Raw genomic sequence first — 21,490 nt, forward strand, 5'->3', positions numbered from 1 at the left:
TGCATTATCATAGTGTCAGAAATATAATATGTTCATATTTAGAATAGAAAATACTTTATTCATCATCCACCTTGAGGGAAATTCAAGTTGACACACACAGAGAGCAATAAATAACTAAAAATGATATAAATACTAAAAAACTAAAATACTAAAAATAAATATAGTAAAAGTGTATAGCCTAACAAATGAGCAGTATTTTTGTTTAATTATAAAGCAATGACTGCAACATGTGATTGTTATTTTGCATTGGTTTAAGAGTTTGAGAGACGCCTTCAAAATAAGTGCCTGTATCTTCAGACAATGGAGCAATAAAACTTTTTTTTTTTTCTCAATGGCCGATTCTTTTACTGATCATAGGAAAATTAAAAGGTTTAAGGACTCAGACTGAACTGATTTACTGCAGTTTTACAAGCTGGTTGTGTCTTTTATGTCTATGCAAATACAACCCTGAAATAAAAGTGTCAGGTAAACGTTGTAAAAACGTATATTTCCCTCTGGAAGTGGAACAGAAGCAGATGCAGTGTCCCAAACAGAAAACACATGCACTTCCAAAACCATACTGTGCACTGCTGCTGACTGACTTAGCAAAGTGGGATGCCGCTGATCTTTCATGCACAAAAAAAAACCTCTGTAATAAAATAAAAAGCAAAACAGCATGTGGAGATTTACAAGTTACATTAGCACCAAGGAGAAGTCTCCACGGCCAGGAAATTGAAAGCAGCAACACAGTCTCAGTTATTCAATCAATATTTATTGCTGAAAATGAAATAACTCGATATGTATATTAGTTGCAATCTCTGCAGGGAACAGACCGATTCTCTGCAGCAACAGTGAAGTCAAATCAGTTTCTGTACACAAAGCAGATGCCAATTAAAAAAAAACACAAAAAAAACCCCACACACACACACACACACACACATCAGGAAGCAGTTTATTAATCACATACAGCCCTACTGCTCTCTGAATGCATAACTGTAGCCACTGCTTGCTGGCTGCCTTGAGCAACGGCTCTGAAGCTGAGCATGATTAAAACGACCCGTTTTTTTGGTGGTTACAGAATTTTATTCAGCCTGAATCCCGGCTTTTCTTTTCTTTTTCTTTTAATATATTCTCTTTTAAAAACAAACTGTAGTCGATGATGGTAGAAGAGAGCGTGTGTTGAGACTAGGGGCCGCAGCTCTACCATGTAAATACCTTGACACAAAGACAAGCCATGCTGTAACTGCAGAGGAGCGCCGTCATGAGCAGTGAGTGTTTTTAATTCTCAGGTAGTCTACTAAATGAAAACACTCAAGATATGTGCATAGGCTTTTTCGATTCTGGACACTGTGCTGATGCTGCAGAGCGCGTTAAGTCACTGACGACCAGTCCCCCACAGCTCGCTACAGTCCCTTCACTCCTCTGGTCTGAGGTCTGGATGCAGCCTCAGGACCGGGCAAAGTCACATCGAGTCAGGGAACGAACGGGTCACAGACACGACAACATCCTCAGAATATCTGTAAGGCAATCTGTTGATTCTGTCTGTCACTGTGCTGCGTCAGCTCTCTGAGCAGTTTAAATTACTGAAGAAACAGTAGTTAACATGATGTACAGAAACGTCTTCAACAAGAACAACGAACAAAACAAAACAAAAAAATTAAAATACAATCATTAGCTGGATAAAAAAAAACAGCAGCCAAACAGTTTGGTTGCTCTCAAACATGTTCACACTTTCTCTTGTTCATGTGTTCAAAGCTACATCTTTAAAAAAAAAAAAGAAAGAAAGAAAGAAAAGAAAAGAAACAAACATTAAATGAAGGAAGGAGGATTTCATTTAGAGAATTGCAGGATTGAAATTAGCATAGAAGAAATTTCATTAGTGCGTAATGCGACAAATATGGCCGAGTGTAATATCGCAGTCCCAACATAAAGGTTCATTCCCTTCCCTTTTGACACATTAACAGTCCCGCTGATAATAGTAGTGTACAGGAGGAATCTTCTGGGAAGACAAAGAAGAAGGTTGCATATCATTTAAAAACACTACAGAGAGGAGTAAACATTTAATGCTCATATATAGCTAAAGTTTCCTGTTAGCCACAGTGTCACCGTTTCCTTTTTTAGAAGGGTGTTAACTCATTTCAACAGCTGATGCGTGGTGACATCACCTCTGTACAAGCCAATCACGACGAGCCTGCAATGACTGGGTTTGATTAGTTAAAACGTAAGGCTTGCATTTTTGTAGTGCAGCTTTTATATGCGCGTTACATACAGCTGCTTATTATTCATATGGAGTAAAAATTACGTTAAGTATTTCAATTGGATTGGAAATGGATTTAAATACATATTTCATAGTCTTAGTGTCAAAGAGTAGTCGTATTACTGTCTCCCACCTGCACTAGTCATGCAGCGGGAAGATCATCTCCCTTTGTGAATGTTTTTTTCAACACGACTCAGACCTGCAGAAGAGTCCCTGTCATGAGAGTAGCTCCTGTCATTGCACTTTAAATAAAAAGTTAACGATGATTGTGCAAATCATACAAATACCACTCTACCGCTCTTCATCTTTGGTCCTGTTGGTCCACCGTAAGGAAACGTTACGGTTTCACAGCAGGGAGAGTTTTTGTTTTTTGTTTTTTGTTTTTTTTTGCACTTTACCCCCCCCACAGTGAGGTAAGGTAAGCGACGGCCCGCACCAGTCTCCTTCTGTCCGTAACAAGGCCATAAAAGCACTTAAAGATTTCAAAAATGTTGCATAAAATCAAATTAAAAAAAAGGAAAAAAAAACAAAAAAAACATGCTATACAATATCCTCTGAAATGCCATCAATCCTGGACAGGCTGCCTTCCTTCATCCATCCACGTATATGTAAGCACAGGAAGCACTTGAGCAGGATGTGGCGATAAAAGAGGATATTTTTTCCATCTGCACGGCTCTCCCATTCACGACGCAGGAGCCCCAGTATACAAGCTGGACATTAGGGGGAGTAGGTTAGCCAGGAAAAAGTTTTAGTTTAGTTTGCCAGTGCAAAGTTTGAGGTGGAGGTGGCTGATGGTGGTTTTTGTTGTTGTTGTGGGGAGGGACTGAGGTGACGAAGGTGGAGGGGATGAAGGAGAGGTGGAGGTCACACGTGTGGCTCCCCCATGGTAGAGGTAGAGCCGTTGGCTTTGCTCTTGCTCTTGCTCTTGCGGTTGAGCATGCGGCTGAGCGTGGCCGTGCGGCTGGCGCGCTCCACCGCGGCCGGAGACTCCAGGTAAACCAGGTCATTGTGCGACTGGCTCATCCCCGGGTCCTTCCGCTGGTGGCGCCGCCGGAAGAAGAGTTTGGCGCTCTTCTGTAGGAAGCTGCCTGTAAGCGGGGGAGAGCAGGGAAGGAGAGAGACACTGTCAAACAAGAAGACAAGACTGAAGGCAAAAAAAAAAAAATGTGACAGAGAAACCTTCAGGAACACTCAGGGTTTGTTTGAAGTATCTGAAGTGGCAACAGCTTAGTCAGGGTATATACAGGAATCTTGAAGTAAATTCTAATACCTTTTTAAGACTTTTTCAAGACCTTCTCAATATTTTTCAGTACCTCACCACCACTTCAAGCTGTAACCATTTACATCAGTGACACTTTTAACTTAACAGTTCTAGTTTGAGATGCACACCCGTGACCCTAGTGCAGGATAAGCGGTATAGAAAATGAATGAATGAGTTCTAGTTTGTGATAAAGACTATAGACCACTATGATACAACAGTATTCAAAATAGGCTAGGATAATAAATAAAAGGCAAAGTTTATGATTAAAAAAAAACAAAAACAACAATCTTCTTTTCTTTTTCATGCACCGGTTCATCTTTGTTTTTTAATAAAATGAATAAATTCACACACTTTCACAATGTTTTTTAGGACTCAAACTCTCGAACTCTATTGTCCTGCCTGTTGTTTTTATGAGACCAAAAACAAATTTCCACATCGTGGACAATAAATGAAACTAACTAACTAACTAACTAATTCAGAAAAAATACCTTCAAAATTTAAGACTTTATAAAGTTGTGAAAAGACTTTTTAATACTTTTTAAGGGTCTTAATTTTCCCAAAATTGATTTATCACCTTTTAATACTTTTCAAGACCCCGCAGATACCCTGTTAGTTTAAGGACAGCTGAAGCAGCAGAGGCACAGAAAGAAACTCGAAGTTAGTTGGAAACTGTTATTGCTGGTGAAAGAAATCTGGCGGGCATGGAGCACACTGAAAATATAAAAAACAACTATTTATTCCCCCCTGGCACTGTAAAACTTTCCTCTGTAAAAGAGCTTGGTCAAACTTTGGACACTCTGCCACTTGTAAAATCATGTTTAATCAGCAGCTAACATGCACTGAACTGTAGTGGCTTTCCTTCTGTGTGTCAAAAAGCCACCCCAGAGCTGTAAGTATTCACTGAAACAAAAAGATTAAACATTCGGTGGAAAAAACTATGTGCTCCCTTTCTGAACACAGCTCTCATCTACTCCTTATGATTTTATACAGATTTTGTTACTGTATCCTTAATATTATTGCTAGCCTAAGTTTTTTTTATTCTCCTAATTATCGTATCTGTATTTTTTATTCTATTCTATTGGAGCTGCTGTGACACAATCTTTAATTGCCGGTGCAAGCTATTTTTAGAACGGCGGAGCAGAGCCGTGAGCTGCTCAGAGCTACGCTACAGAGGCTTTTTGCCTTGAGTAGTTTGATTAGGGAAACCAAGAAATCCCATTAGCCTCCGTAGCGTAGCTCTAAGTAGCTTACGGCTCTGCTCCGCCGTTCTAAAAATAGCTTGCACCGACAATTAAAGGTAACAAACCTACTCCTAAACCTATAGGGATTATGGCAATAGGCCAATTTGTCAAACTATCCCTTTAATAAAGTACTATTCTATTCTAAACATGACATCACTTTAACAACATAAACCAGCATTATGAAAACGAATGTGTTACACTGAAGCAGATATCAGTGAACCAATCGGACACAAACAGGCAATATAAAAAAACACTACGTATTCTGATACCAATCGATTTTGGCGTAAACTGCATATGTCAAAAACATGGGAGTTAAAATAAGTTAAATGAATATGATTTATATGGAAAATGGACTAACAAGTGTTCTGATGCTGATCATGTTATTTCAGTTGAGTGGGGGTGTGTGAATGTTTTTCAGCTTCTGAATCAGAAAAAGCTGGAGAACCACTCATCTGTATTGTGCAGCTCCACAGCAACAATAAAGCATCTAAAACCATCTACTGTGTGAGCTAATATCTACTGGTGTTACATTAACAGCAGAATGAACCTGAGGGTGTCGTCTACTCTAGAAAACTACACAAACTAGAGCACCAGAGTAACTAACTAACCCATGAAGTAACTTACTCTTCTGGACATAATGTGAGCTTATCACTGCTCTCCTCTGAGATGGCAGTGGTGAAAGTTGGAAAAGGAAAAGTTGAACAGACAGAGAGAAAGGAACACAAAAACAGACTGCATCACAACAGGCTGAGGACGTAAAAGAAAGATTAACAGTGTAGAATAGGGATGTCACAATTATACATTTTCTTGGTACAATTATTGTCAGAAAAATAACCACGGTATTACGATTATTAATTAATTTCACAACACTATGAATGTGTAAAATCAAATATAGTCAAAATATAATTACATTACTCATAGCAAAATATTTCAAGTATTTATTATATCATATGACCAATTATTAATCCCCCAGGGGAAGTGTTTGAAAAATTCAGGTCTAAATTGTTATTTATACCAAAAGTTTATGTTTCCTGTTGTGTTATGTTATGTCCTACCAATTCAATGTTACTTTAGTTAAATGAAATTTATGTACAAAGCAAAAAATAAACTTCTTCCTCAAGATATCCAGAATCTGTTTAAAATGAAGGATTCCAGTTATAACCTGAGAAGACCACTATTATTTGAGAAACCAAAGACTCGAACTACTGTAAAAAAACCACTGTCTTTCTGTTAGAGGGGTTAACATCTGGAATTTTTGTCCTGAAAATATTAAATTATGCTGTACTCTAGTCAGCTTTAAAAGACTTTATAAGAACAACATAATTTCTCGTTACAGTATGGAAAATTATTGATGATTATATTATGATATTATATAATATGATTTTGTACTATTTGGGGTTATGCGCTGTGTACAATTCTTTATTTTGTTGTGATCAGAAATGTAAGTGTACTGATTAATTTCAAATGTCTGTGATCTGATCCTTTTGTATTAATGCGTATAATTAAAAAAAAAAGAATTTAAGGTAAAAGGGGTGGGGTGGGGGTATGTATATAAGCTTTGGCTTCAACCTACACCCTTTCGGTTATATAAGCTTGATATATATACCGAAATAAATAAATTCATTCATTCATTCAGTTAAATGGACCAGTATCTGTGCAAGTTTGGTGCGGATCTGCCAATATGGTTCCAACGTAATCTTTTTTGGAAAGTAACGGTATTTAGGAAGCTTCACGATTAATTAATTGTGGCTTTTAATACCATGATTAATTGTAAAAAACAAGTAATCGTGACATCCCTAGTGTGGAATGACGCAGAAGAACATTTAGACGTGACTCGGGATGGTCAGCTATGGTCAGCCCCCTCACCTCTGCTCTTCTTGCAGTTCACCTCAGAGACACACATGGACAGCGAGGTATGGTCTAGATCCTCTCCCGTCTGGCTCTCCCAGTCCTCCGGGGGCCGGCCGATCCCGCTAGGGCCTTCCTGGGGCTCCGACGTGTCCGGGGGGCTGCTGGGTCCCGATGCGATCGCCGTGGTCACATCCTGAGTGGAGCTGCCCTCCGACATGGAGGCGTCCATCGCTGCGGCGTAGCCCGCCATCAGAGCCAGCTCATCATCCTGAGACAACGGCGTCTGTGGAAGCATATTCACATTTTTAAATTAAAATCAATATCTGCTCAAGTGACGTTTCCAGTTGAGTTGCACAAAAAAAATATTTACTTTGGCAGCTCGGAGGATCTCGTTTAATCTAATTTAGGTTGGAGCATAGTGGGATTTGGCAAAAAAAACACTGGAAAGTCAGAAGGTTTGATCAGGGCACATGAAGTATACTTTAACAAAATAAGGAGAATCCTCCTGCTCCTGACAAAGCAATTCTTGTTTCTGTTTCTTTCCTCTGTCATAATCATTGACAGGTTACAGCAGACGAAGGCTGGGAACTGGCATCTACTGGCCTCTATTTAAAGGGACAACGAGGAGTTTCTTCATCGGCAGAATGAAAAATTCTGTGACAATAAAAAAGTCTCATGTTAATGTGGATGAATCTACGTTACCCACACTTGTTAATGGGCCCATTTTCGATAAATATATAGTTTTGTCTCTATTGTTATTTTGTTATTATTAGTGGTGGCCGAAATGCTGGGCGAGTCGACCGGTGTTTCCTTACTTTCGTTTTGCGGACGCTGCCCGGCGAGTCATGAGAATGACGCCGCCGAATCGACGGTATGTGATCGTCTTCGAACCTCTGACTTTAATTCTTTATGAATGAAAACATGAGTCTGTCTTGCGCCGGTCAAATAATTTCACGGTGCGCGCGGAGGCTCAAATGTAGTGTGAAAACGCTTCGCTTTTCCAAAACTCCTCGTTGTTCCTTTAAATTCCTGTACATCACATAAATGAAAAACTCCTCTACCAATGTGAAATAATAAAAGTGAAGCAGTGTGAGTTTCTGAGAGGACAAGACGGGAGCTCGTCCTTACTTTGGCGATGCCAGAGATGATGATGGTGCTCTTCTTCACAGGGGATTTGAGCTTCTGCTTGGCCGACTGGTGCAGCTGTCTGATGGCCGCCTCGGCCACCGGGTCGGTGCCGTTGAGCATCAGCAGCTCGGTGTCAGAGGAGGACAGGGCCTTGCTGACCGTGGCGCCCAACATGGACGTCTGCTCTGAAACGCGGCGCTCCGACAGCTTGGGCTTGTTGACCACGGCCTTCTGGGCAGAATCTGAGGAAACGCAAAGTTATTTTAATCGACTGCTTCAAGTGAGAAATTGTTGGAATTTGTTCAGACAGGCTTTCCTAGGTCGTTCCTAGATGTTTTTATTCTCTCTCTGCACTTAAATCTCCTCCTTTAGCTGTTTTATCTACTGCTGATTTTAATCGTGTCTGATTTTTCTCTTAGTCTTTTGTTTATTTTGTTTCTGGTTTCTGTAGTACTTTGAGATTACTTTATGAAAAGTGCTTTACAAATAAAATGTTTTATTATTATTATTATTATTATTATGATCATTCTCGTTCGAGTTGGACAAAACTGCGGCTGTGGTTGATATGTCTTACAATAAAAAGTGTAGCTCTTTATTATCATGATATTAGTAATTAGAAAATTCCTGTTGACATCTAGAAAGTCTGTTCTACTGTTTGAGATCAGCACGTTTAAACACCCGTCATGTTTTGTTTTGGAGATCACTGACATTCACAGTGTGTACTCCTTCTGTGTTGCATTTTAATTACAAATTTGATGTGTTTTCATCTCTGGACTTCTTCAAAGATAGAACTGGTCAAACAGTGTATTTCAACTGTTTACACTGTGTAATTAAGTCTTACATACGTTACACACAACCCTCTAATTACTCTATTTATGGTTTCGGTGTTTGTTCCTATGGTGCAGCATCCCAACTCCGACTGGTATTATAGTAACGAGAGTCATGAAAGCCTCTCTGTGAGGCTGCACCGAGGCACAGCGGTGCTCTGAGCTAAATGCTAAAAGGCGCAGCGGCAAAGTAAACATGCCAGTGTTTACCAGGTATAATGTGTTCACCGCCATCCTCACAAAAAACTGGATGGTGCAGTCTGGTCATTACCATCCAGAGAGCCAGGCCTTGTTTCTGTGATCACTGCAGAGTTTCCAACTGTTTAATTTGGAGTGGTGATGCAATTACCAGGGATTTGCATACGAATGACAGCTAATTATCACATTAGCGCAACACCAACATGTGAAGGGTTGATTCTGTGGATCCAATTGATACTAATCAGACATTCGTTCACATGAAAAAGATGTGATTACTTCTAGTTAATCGTGTATTTAAAGCGCCAAAAAGATTGTCAACGCTGAGAGGCGCTAATGACGGTCGTATATCAGCAGACAATAACAGACTTGTTGCCAATTCCAGTGACTCCACAATGGATTAAGAGGATGCTAAGGCTTCTGATATAACAGCCTATATCATTGTCTTGGTGTGGGAACTCATGAATAATGAAAACCTGGGAGCACTCACAGTCTCTGTGCACTAACATTTGTATTTTCTAACAACTGGGGCTGTTCTTACACCAGCAGTAAAAACAAACTATTATTGATGTTTTATACATCAATAATTATTGATGTTTTATACATCAATAATAGGGGAAAACCAAGCCCAACTGATTCAACATTTTAACTGATTGAGGAATAAAAGAGTTCCTCAGTCTATTTAATCTAGCCATAGATATACAGTAGAGTCCCTATGGCTAGATTAAATAGATCAATTAGTCAATTAGTAAAATGTTGAATCAGTTGGGCTTGGTAGGGCCTGAATAGCTTAGTGTAGGGACTTGGAGGCACTGCAGCCTCTTTGATGCTACGTATAGCACGTCACATGTCTGATGTTTGTCTTGTGTTATATTCTGTTGTATTTTTTCATTGTTTGATGTGATATTTTGTTTGATGTTTGTTTGGTGTTATATTGTGTTTATATTTTGTAATGTTTCTTTGTCATGAGGAACAAGTGTCTTGGACGCAAGAAAAATTTCAGAAGTGATTCTGACAATAAAAAAAAAGTACTCAAAATGTCTTCTCTAACATGCTTCACCTGGAGAGACTGAGACTTTGTAATGAAGACAGAGAAGAAATGTTTAAAAGAATGTGGGACCCTGTTCTGCAATTATATCAAAGAAAGGACTAATGTGTCAATGTGAAACACCTTGTGTGTACTTCTTATTTCACTTTTCATTTTGTACAGTTTTCTTTAAATTTGTGTAGTTTATTGTATTGACTGTGGCCTTTATTACCGTATTTTCTTAAGAGATGAGCTGATTCTGTTCATGGTTTACTTGTTTGTTTTGGGGTCGGGGAGGGTTTTGTTTTGTTTTGGTTTTGTCTGTTTCCTCTGTTTGTCCTGTGTTTTTCTTAAATTTTGAAAAGCAATAAACATATATTTAAAAAAAAAAAAGTCTTCTCTGATTCTCTGAGCTGTACCTATGTTGAGTCCGAGTGGGAGTGGTCGGCCTGGTTTGCTCTTCACTGCGGTGATGGTGGTGACCACCGTGCCACAGGGCATGACTGTACGGTCCATCTCCACCCTCTTATTGGAGGCCGGGGTCGGAGGGTGCCAGGACCTCACCTCACTGGGTTCCAGGTAGGTAAACTGAGGAATCCAATTATCCATGGTTAATATTATTCTGACTGTGTGTTTAAATAAAAAAATAAAAAAAACTCAGATACAGGAAAAGAAAGAAAGAAAATCTCTTAATTAATCGAAGTCAGTGATGATCTTGGTCTTACGTCAGTAGTAAGTGATCCGGTCTCTGTGTCTTTGGTCATGAGTGCAAATGTTTGCTGTCCTTTGGGCTGCTTCTTCACAAGATCAAAAGGCACTGACACCTGACCCAGTAAGCAATCTGACAAAGAGAAAACATTAATCATGAGGTCTGATTGTACCAAACCATGTGACAGTCACAGCTCATGAACAAAAGGAAGTGAATCGTCTCTAAAGGAAGCCAGTGTTTTTCGGGGGGTTTCTCTTACTCTCTTGAGCTTGTCCATCATTCACCAACTGAATACTGAGCTCTTTTGATCGTCCATTCAATTCACTGGTGACAACATGGAAAAGAAGAGGCGACATGTAAACAGACTGCGGATAATAAACAATGAACAATCCTCGTCTTTGCGGTGCTCTGCAGTAAAACTTACAAAATAAAGGGCTGGTCCCAGGCAGGATTGGTTATGTCTTTCAAAACAGATGTGTTAAACTTCTGTGGAGGATCATCTAACTGCAGTACACACAGAGGATTTATGCTGCCTGCAAACACAGAAACAGAAAAACATGTCAGTTTGCATCACAGGAAAAAGATAAAGAAAAAAGAAAAAAAAAACACAATGTGTGGTCCAAGGGATAAGAGTTTGACTGACAGCTTGTCAAATATAATGTGCTGTGGGAAGATTAAAAGTTGCTGTGGTCACTTCCACAGCTTTCGCTTTAATGGACAGAGGGGAATTCAGCCAACATCATATGTATAAATTATGTATAAATTATAGGAGAGCTCTTCCTTTTGCACAAAAGGATGAGCACAGGCAGATGAGAGCCATTTGAAACTGAACCAGCAGCCACAAGCAACGCCCTGATACGGCGAAAGTGCTGCCTCATAACGAATACAATGTCAGTGAGAGAGGCTCAAAGAGCAGAGCACAAAACAGGAAATGCCACAACCGGAGCTGAGAAGAATTGGTCTTCATTCGAGGGAAGCAAAACAGAAAGTGACTGTTGAATGCTGCTGTGTCACGTCTCTCCACATTGTCTAGTGACGGCCAGAATGCTTAAGAAGATGGCCAGAGTACGAGTCGACCGATGCCTCACAATTAGAGGATGACTCATCGCAAAGACCAGGAAAACAAAGTTGTTGTGGCGGGTGATGTGATGCTCTAAAATTAGACAGCGGTTTTAATAACCTCTTATCCACTCATAGCATCTTGTCCTCTGGTTTCACGACTTGACAACACCCCGGTGCTTCGTTTTTTCAGACTAATCGCGAGAGAATCTCTCATTTTATGGGTGTGGTGGTGGTGGTGTGTCACTGCTGTGGATTCATTATTGACATGATCGGCAGCGGCAGATTACTACCTGTGACACCGACAGCCATGAAACTCAAAATCTAGTCCCAAGTTTGTTGAGAGACCTCTGGACAGGACGCACACAGATATGTTGACATAATAAACGAAAGCCAGACAGAAACAGTTCCTAACAACACAGACATGAGAGAAATATGTGACTAAATAGAGGAGATAAATTAGAGACTACGGCAGTCTAAGTCTAAGAAATACAACACAGTGATAAAACAGCTCCAGTATTTTTGAGATGATTCAGCAAGCAGCGTCTTTTGTTAACTTGATTGAAAAATGTAATTAAAGAAATGGGCAGAAATTGTAGGAAATCTGCTTATTAGCTTATCATAATGAGAAGGAGGGTGGCACCGTGGTAGAGCTGTTAGTGCTGTCGCCTCACAGCAAGAAGGCAAAGCAAGACAAGGCAATTTTATTTGTATAGTCCGTTTTTACAAACAGTTTGACTCAAAGGGCTTTACATGGCATCATAACAACATCCTCTGTTCTTAGACCCTCGCATCCACTGAGGAAAAACTCTATGGAAAACCCTTTTAACAGGGAAAAATCTGAGAAACCTCAGGGTGAGCAACAGAGGACGGTGCAGACGTGCAAAACTTGGCGTAAACGAACAACATAGAACAGGATCAGTGTGGCGTTGTTTCCTCTTTTCACCGACAGCTCCACTCTCCCTTACTTACACGTAACTACTGTTATTGGTGCGTTGAGGCCAGAGAATTGTGGGATTTGTACTTTTTGAACAATCGCAGGTTGTGATCTTTACTCGCATCATTTTCCCGGTTCACACATGTATTTTTTTAGGGTCAAATGTGAGTGAAATGCTCATCCATGGTGGGCATAAGAAAATTACTGTCATCACTGTCAACACTTTAAATCACTGTCTAAAATTATTTAAGACTTGAACACAATAATTCAACAAATTGAAGACATTTTAAGGCCTAAAATTTAGATTTTCAAATTTTAGACTTTTTAAGACCCCGCAGATACCCTGGCAATAGATGTTGTATACAGACAAGAAAACAGTTTATAACAGAATATGGAAAACATAAGGTTTGGGTTCTTTCCATGCATGTTCTCCCTGCATCACTGCTGGTTCTCCAGCTTCCTCCACAGTCCACAGACAGACAGGCAAACAAGGCTGATCATCAGTGCCTCTAAAGTGCCAGTAGGTGCGATTTGTGTGTGTTGTTCATCTCTGTGTGTCGGCCCTGTAACAGACTGGTATTCTGTCCAAGCCCTCAACTACTCTTTAGCTTAAGACACCGCCATCAAACCATTTTACTTTGCATTTGTCTTCACTGAGCAGATATTTGCAGTGAGCTCAGCTAGCTTCGTGGTCGTGTGATGTGGTTAAGTTGCTGTTATCACAACTTGGTGATCTGAATAACAAAGGTGACAAACATCTAACCTGCAGCATTTTCCTCTTGATTGAGAGTCACTCGGATGTTTTTCACCAGCAGCTTCCAGTCGTGGGCACGAGGGGGTTTTGGGGGTGAAGCCACTTTGTTTTGGATTTCCTGTTGGAGAAACCACAGCAACTCAATAACCTTTTCATATAGAAATTAGCACAATGCACTAACAAACACATGATCAAAGGCTTCCTTGGAAAACTAAAGTGTCAAAAACCTTTTTGGCAGGTGGAGCTGTGTTTGTGTTGATTGTAAAATCCTCAAGTATCAGAAATACAAGAACATTTATATTGGAATAAACATCACTTCTGGCTTCTGTCAACATCACAAGAATTTGAATGAGGAGTTTATTCATAGTATTCACTGTGAAAGAGACAATACAACCATAGTTTGAACAAGCCAGTGGGAATCTATGGAAAACAAGCCTGCTGACAGAATGAGCGTTTGTCTATGATTTGCATTGGATTTTCATTATGAACATGGACGATTTGCATCTTAAAAAGACAAGTTTAAGCTTGAAAGATGGGTAAATATTGTACCAGAGTTGATTTAGAATACATTTGCACATCAAGATACATGGCCTGGTTGAACCAGTTGGCTGAGATTACACTGAACTCACAGATTCAGAGAGGTATCTGATCTGCTTGATCATTTTAAACCTTTAAGCCACATGCAGAGTTGGTAGGATTACCTCAGTTACTTAGTGACAATTAGCTGATAATTTAATAATTTAATCAAACATTTCCTAGTTACAGATCTCAGCTCTAATAATTTGCCAGTTTTTTCCATTTCAATGAAAATAAAACTAACTGTTTTCTTTATTTTACATCTAATATAGGATTAATCAGTCAAGTAAATGTACCAAGTTTAATAATATATAGTTGTGAACTGAGGCTCAGTCACAGTGGTCATTATATACACCGTAATTGCCTCATAAACATGACAGATGCTTTGTCACAAAAAAAGGTTATGCAGTGTTGTTGTAACTCCACATGACATCATGTGACGGCTGTGCAAAGTGCACATCAGTGGAAATATTTTTGTAAATGCATGGCAGCGTGATAAACTATGGTGAATTTACTCTTTAGACTTCAACTTGGGGCAGAGGTTTGTCAGATTGCAGCACACAGAAAACACTGACACACACACACATACCGGCGCTGCGTTCTTGTGTGGCAGCTGTTGCAGCGTCATGCATCAGGTATGACACCCCCACTCACCTTGACCTCTGAGGCCTGAGCAGCCCTGCAGCTCAGTAACAAAGAGGGACGCGTCGCACATAACAGCTGCTTCAACTGCTCCTTCACAGCTACTACACGGGAAGTGTTGGCATTGGCCTGTTTTGGAAAGAGAAAGGTGACAATGTCAGATAAATTACACACATTATAAATACCGTATGTTATGGTAAATGAAATAAATTTGAGGAAGTACTCTTTTTACTTAAGTGCTCTACACCAGATAATTTTTTTTTACTTTTGATGATTCTCTTCTCACTGGCCTTCAACTCACCCTGACACCCTTATCTTTTAGTATAGCTTTTATTTGTTTTACCTTATCTTAGTAATTGTTCTTATTGCCCTATCTTATTGCTACTCTAGTCTATGTTGATGATTTATGCTGTTTTTATCTACATTGCTAGCACACATGTTGTGCAGCACTTTGGGCAACTAAGGTTGTTTTTAAATGTGCTATATAAATACATTTTGAGTTGAGTTGAGATCTGTGTTTGCCTCTGTTTTGGTATATCAGCATTTGTAAAAACAGCAGCCCCCCTTTCAAGAAAGTTACCTGGGTGAAATTGGGCGTGACCTGCAGCTCCCCCGTCTCCAGCTGAGACACTCCCCAGCTCAACTTGACTTCATCTTCAGCTTCTTGCATCCGTAGATTAAGCTGAGGAGACACAGGGGAGAAAAAATCATGTCAACTTGTGTTCAAATGAACATGAAATAAGATATCAACTAACCATAATGAATTTCAGACTGGGACTAATGGGAGGAAACTAAATTAAAAGTATAATTGTGGCTGCCTAATGTTCTGTAACTCATACAGCTGCTTTCTAATGTTCCTGTGGACTGGACTTCACATTGTTTGCTGACTAAGTCTCCAAACAGCAAGTGTTTAATCGACTCCACTGCACCAGTTCTCATCTCATATCATCAGAAATGATGATATGAGAGTGGATCAGTTCTTGGTAATTTGTTGGCAAATTCCAGCCAGCAAAGAATAAAACTAGAAACACCTTTCTCACATCATTAACATGGACTTTCTGATCGTTCCAAACCACAGCGTATGGATGGATGGGATTCATTTGTATTGTCTGATCGGAGAAAATTTGTGTGGTTTGATTTTTTGAGAGTATAGGTAGTAATAATAATCTTTATTATGGACTCGAAAAAAAATGGTCCACTCTCATACACGTACACACATGACATACAAGACAAAACAAAGCAAACAAATAAAATAAAATACAGTAATTTGTCACTGTTAGTATAGAAGAACGATGCAAACTATTGTGCCAGTCCAGTGCTTGTGAAGCCTGGATGTGAACCGATATCCCATCATGGGGCAGGTTAAGGCCTTAATAATGCAGTTATCAGATAAGTCCAAACGACACATGAAATTGAAGTACCTCAAATGCTGTGGAGGATATAGGATGACAGTAAATACATAAAAATATTGTTCTGTTTTTGCTTTTCTCCGAAAATGTGTTCTGCATAATATAATTAAAACGTAAAAGAACTGAAAGTAACGCTTCTGTGATTGTGAGTCAATCTTACAGTAAAAAGGAGGAAGGGGGGGGGGTTTCTAGAGAAGGTCACTGACACAACGACACCTCATCTGAGAGAGAAGATGAAGAAAGAGAATAAAAGACAGACAACAAACGAAGCTGTCATGTCCTGGCTTGCCTGGATTCCAGCGAATGACAGCACAGATGCCTGTGATGTCGAACAACGGCTTTATCAGATAGTAAAAAGAACGTTTAGATGGATCTAGAAGAAAACAATCAGATCCTGCATTGATAAGACATGACTCATCTAAAACTGGAAGATCATCTCAACATACTAATACAATCACTCTCAAGCCACTTGAATTGAAAAACAGAAATAGTTCATATAAAAAGGAGGAGGATAATGCCTTATTTGAATGAATTGTCATTTATATAGTAAAAAAAAAAACTCCTGTCGCCACCTGTTGTGAAGTCATACACAGTGTTAGAGCCATTTTGTATTATTACGATATTATGATAAATAATTTAGATTTGTGACCTGATTTCATATATTTGAGGTTATAAGAGTGCCTATACAACTGTTCTCTTCTTATTGGCTGAGTGATGTGTGCGTACTTTGGTTCAGTTGTGACTATGGAGACGAGGAGAGCACACTAGTTTTTGACCATTTTTGCTCATGATTATTGCCTAATTTTGGATTGCTGCTGCACAGTTTTGTTTTTTTTTTGTTGTAACTTGAAGAAAGGTTTCAATAAAGAAAGAAGAACTGTGAGTTTTTGTGGCTTAAGACACGCGTCAACTACATTAGTGTCTGTTTAAAAAAGTAAAAAGAGACGGAGCCACACTTAAAAAAACAGATATGTAAATGTTTTTTTTAATTTGCATGTCAAAGATGAATACTGCTTTAGCATGACATGTCACATGTGTGTTTCTGACCACATGCAAAGGGCCATGTGGTGCAGCAGCAGTGTGTTAAAGGACAAAGTACACTACACCCAGCAGCACACCACGGCCTGAACTGGGTGTATTATTATGTCCATCTACTGTCAATGTGCAGAGCTTCTGTTCCACATATTCCTGCCTCTGCGTGCGCTCATAACGTTACGAGCCAGGACCATTCTAGCTTGGATCTCTGTCAAAAGCTAACAAATGTTCCAGTGGATGGAAGGAGGCAGTTGAAAAGGCTTTCTGACTTTTTCCAGACTGAGCCGAAACAGTGAGAGTGAAAAAAAAAAAAAGAGGGGGGCGGACAAGAGGCTTCCTTTATGTTCCTGCAACAACAACAACTGATCCACAACCAAAACAAAAATGCCCCGACTCTAATCCTGACTTAAGCTTTGTAGCCTCTCACTCTGGTTGTATTTATGGCACAATGAGCTCAAAGAGAGTTGACAAGCACCTTATTGGTTTAAAAATAGCCTTAATACAATTGGGTTAGCTTGTATCCATACATACACTAGTCAAGATTTAACTCCCAACCTTTGAAGAGGATAGAAGCTTCCAACAGCTCTGATGCGCTCGGCTCTATCCATTACACATTCAAACACACCTACTTCATTTCAACACCACATCCCAGTCCTAATGTCAGTGTGGCTGAGACCTGAATATTACAATGAAGAGATGAGAGCGGTCAGATCCGAGGATGCCAAATAAAATAAAATGAATCACTATCATTTCTAGATAAGAGCAAGCAGTCATTAGTCCGGTTCTGTCATAATTTCAGAGCATCATCATCATCATCGGTCCTGGAAAGGCTGCTGACGAAGGAGAAGGTTGACAAAGTGGGCCAGCCTTACTGGGAACAGGCCGGCTGACAGTGATTTTAATGAGGTCTTCGGGACATTTGCCAAACACAGAAAGATACCCCGACCATTTAATCTTCTGCTGCTGCCAGCAGAGAGCCGGCGGTGCCAGTCCAGGACATCATGTTTAATAAAAATCTCCCATTAAAGTAAACCACAATGTCTTGCCAAAAGGATGTAACTCTGTTCTTTCAACGCCTCAGCACTAAAGGAAACACATTAGCATTATTTTCATAACTTTTACTTGATGCTGTAGGAACAAACAAACTGTAGAGGGTTTTTACCTGCAGCTCCAGTGGGGCTATACAGACGGTGTATTTACAAGGATCTGCCGTGGCCATAGCTGTCGACGCTGCGCTGAGAGAGAACTGGAGCTTCTCCCCGACCACGCTGCAGGAAGCGGCCTGTTGGGAAGACAAAGTGAGACATCAGTGTCATGTAAATACACGGGGAATGTCAGAGCTAGAGCAGCGACTGGCTACAGCACATGCATGGAAATCACAAACGTAGTCGGAAAGGGAAAGAATGTGTCCTAATCCGCAGAGTGTCAAGTGTCAATTCATGAAATGAGTTGTAAAAGTTGACACAATACACACTTTCATAGTTACTGTGTGTGTGTGTGTGTGTGTGCTGCTGATTATTACACAGGAAACATCTGACAGAGACGGACTGAAGTAAATACCAGTGGAGGCAGAAGTCAGAGTTTACAACACGGTGTGGTGTTTACAACACCGACTTAAGCTGAAACAGATCCAGAGACAAAATATTTGCCCCACAAGTTCACTCTTCACTGCAGAGAACAACATCTGCACGAGCTTCCAAAAGGTGTAATCAACAAATTCAATGATCGCGTGAGTCCAACAGAATCACCTCGACTGCAACTTAAACACAGTAAATTACCACACAATGCTGAAGTGTCACCTTACTTGAAAGAAACACACTTATTCAACTGCATTCACAATGATTTCAGGTAGGTTGAGTTTGGTGTTAAATCACTGAAAGGGGAAACCAAAGCATAAATATAGGTGCTGCTGATGCATTCCTGTCTGCCTGCTCCTCCTTAGTGCTGAGCTTGACAGATATATAAGCTTCTTAAAGCGCTCACGTACACACGTACATACACACACACATACACACAGCAGCAGCAAGTGGGTAAAAATAAGCTTCTGTTGATTAAAACTCTCCACATTCAACACAACACAGAACACCTGGTATTTTGGTCCATATCACGATCATCACAAAGGAAGAGCTGAGTTTGCATTGAGGGAGCTGGGCAAAGCACAGCACAGCCAGAAACACAGCGAGCAATTTGTCCCTATTTGACCTCTCTGAAAAATGAAAGCATGCTGTCCACCAGTGACAGTTCACTGACACATGCTCATGCTCTGCTGCAGGTTTGCACAAAATCTGTAGAACTACCAAAACGAAGCTACATGCAAGCGTTTTGCAGCGCTTTTAAAGCACAAGGCTTCATTCATAGTGTTGTTTGATCTTTGCAATGGGCATGCATGCGGATGCCAGAAAAGGAATGCTAAGCAGATCAATTTACCAAATATAAATTACTGAAAGGGAAACGTCTGACGTAAAGTGAAAGAGTCGATGAGTTTGTGCTTCTCTAATGTGGGTTTTATGTTGCACTGGCTGAAGGATAGCTCCCTCTTAAATGATTTAGGGGAGGGAAGATCAATCTGAGGGACAGCCTTTGTCAATAAACTACATAAATAAGGAAAATAAAAATCTATAAAGCGTCTGCCTCTATAAATCCAGATGAATGGAGAAGCCGCCGTGGAAAATTACAGACTATTTTTCAGAGGTAATAGGAATATGATACACACTCAGCATGAGAACAATTGATAACAGATCTCCCAGCTTGAAGGAAGACTGACGATAATCTGACAATGAGAATAAAAAGTTTACCTGGTTCCTGGCAGACTTCTGGAAGTCGGACACATGGCAGACCGTGAGCTCTGATGCCTCGAGATCATCTTCTTCAAATGTCAACACAACAGTACCCTGATAAGAAAGAACAGAAGACAGAGGCGTGAAACAATGGCGGATAAACATTGCACAACTTTCAAAAAAGAAAAGAAAATGGAAAATGAAGCTGCTGCCAAAAAATGAGCAATGTTTTTTTGGCAGCATGAGTACATAGTATGCTGCTATAACTTGATTATAGTCAGGGATACAAATACAAAACAAATCTGGGCATGGTCCAGGGAGTGATTGAGGAATATGCAAATTGCAGCCAAAGTGGATAGAAAAATGTGACACGGTGCACTTTGTTTATTGGAGTCACCTGCTGCCACACAGAGGAGTGGTGGCCTGGCTGGTCAGTCAGTCAGTCATGAGACTTACTTACCCCACGCTTCCTCGATTCGTCGCTGAGAGCCCTGCACCAAGCTCCTCTCCACTGACTCTTCCAGCTTCTCAGTGACAGCGCCCATTCCAGCAGAGCGGCGGCTTCCTCCTTCGCCGCATTGTCCTCTGCTGCTCTCTGGCTATTTCCTACAGCCTTGTGCTGGTAATACTGTATGAAGTACACTACCAGAGTGACCAGGGATGCGACGAACAGTGTGACCATGCATAGCCACTGCGGATCATCCTCCACCAAACCAAAAAAATATGAACTGGCACTTTCCGAGTCGGACATTCTTTTGAGAATGAAAACGACGAACACAGCCTTTATTTAACACACCTCCTCTGAGAAATTTCCTGGCAACCTCATACTATTTTTTTTTTATTTATTTTTTTGGTCGGGGGGACGGCGAAGTCAATGAAGGCAATCACCCGAAACTGACTGAAACAGCACAGATCTCAACCCCCAAAACAAATTCTGCTTATTGTTATCCATTTTTTTTGCAGAGCTCCATAGCAGCAGCATTCATAAAACACCACAAGGAAATCCAATGCAACCCCCCCAATAAAAAAACAAAAACAAAAAAAAAAACACAAAGAAGGCTGTCTGAGTAGCAGACCTACACCATTGTCAAAGAGCTAAGGTACAGTCAGTCTCTGGGTCCACACAAACCTGCAGCAGAGTGGCACCGTGTCGTCCTCTCATTGAATACGCTTGTTAGCTTAGTTAGCTAATCTTCGCCACGGTCCCTGCTGCTTATTAACTAGCTGCTCTTATTTTTCTTTTATGAAGCGCTTAAGTTTCAAAAAACAAAAAAAAACGAGACTTATTTCCGAACTCAGTGGTGGTTATAAGTTCCTCCAGATGTTGTTGATGATGAACGAACAAGAGTCCCGCGGAAACATCCTGAAAGCGACGGGAGCAGAGCCGCTGCCGCTGGACTCGCTCTGAACCAACTACCGCTGCTGCTCTGAGCGGATATGTGGCACAAACTGTAACTCCCACAATGCACCGCGGCGAAATGCGAGTTTGTTTTTGTCTGTCGGATGACTGTGCGAACTACTGAGATAATGGATATGATGAGAAACTAAAATTTCCAGTTTTACTTGATTAGTTTGTTAATTGTTTTATTTTACTTTTTTTTTTACATGCACAAATCTAAATTTTCAGGCAAGAAGCAGAATTTTCTGGAACAGTCTGCGTAATAAATGAATAATATATCTCCTCTATATGATTGTGAAAATAAAAAAAGTTGTTAAAACATATAATTGAGTTGAGTTGAGTTGATATTACTTTATTTATCCCATAGGGCAATTCTGTTTCTACAACTGACCTCCACACCACAATCACATACACAAGCATACATACA

At 40.2% G+C, this 21,490-nt stretch overlaps 1 protein-coding gene across 2 annotated transcripts; it reads right to left on the reverse strand.

Moving 5' to 3' along the window:
* Positions 1–729: 729 nt before the first annotated feature.
* Positions 730–21,072, reverse strand: c2cd2 (C2 calcium dependent domain containing 2). 2 transcript variants are annotated; one of them, XM_085797329.1, is made up of 14 exons: positions 20,125–21,072; positions 19,683–19,778; positions 18,050–18,169; positions 15,024–15,125; positions 14,456–14,572; positions 13,235–13,343; positions 10,900–11,008; positions 10,735–10,799; positions 10,492–10,607; positions 10,186–10,354; positions 7,718–7,959; positions 6,605–6,872; positions 5,363–5,399; positions 730–3,324 (listed from the first exon to the last, which is right to left on the reverse strand). In XM_085797329.1, the coding sequence occupies exons 1-14, from the start codon at positions 20,413–20,415 to the stop codon at positions 3,240–3,242; spliced, it is 1,926 nt and encodes a 641-aa protein (XP_085653455.1). In that variant the 5' UTR covers positions 20,416–21,072; the 3' UTR covers positions 730–3,239. The 2 variants fall into 2 exon arrangements, with proteins under 2 accessions (XP_085653455.1, XP_085653454.1); XM_085797328.1 differs by lacking the exon at positions 5,363–5,399.
* Between the last annotated feature and the right edge of the window lie 418 nt (positions 21,073–21,490).

This window comes from Trachurus japonicus, chromosome 14, assembly GCF_045865225.1.
Source record: "Trachurus japonicus isolate A0001 chromosome 14, Traja_1.0".
Lineage (NCBI taxonomy): Eukaryota > Metazoa > Chordata > Actinopteri > Carangiformes > Carangidae > Trachurus > Trachurus japonicus.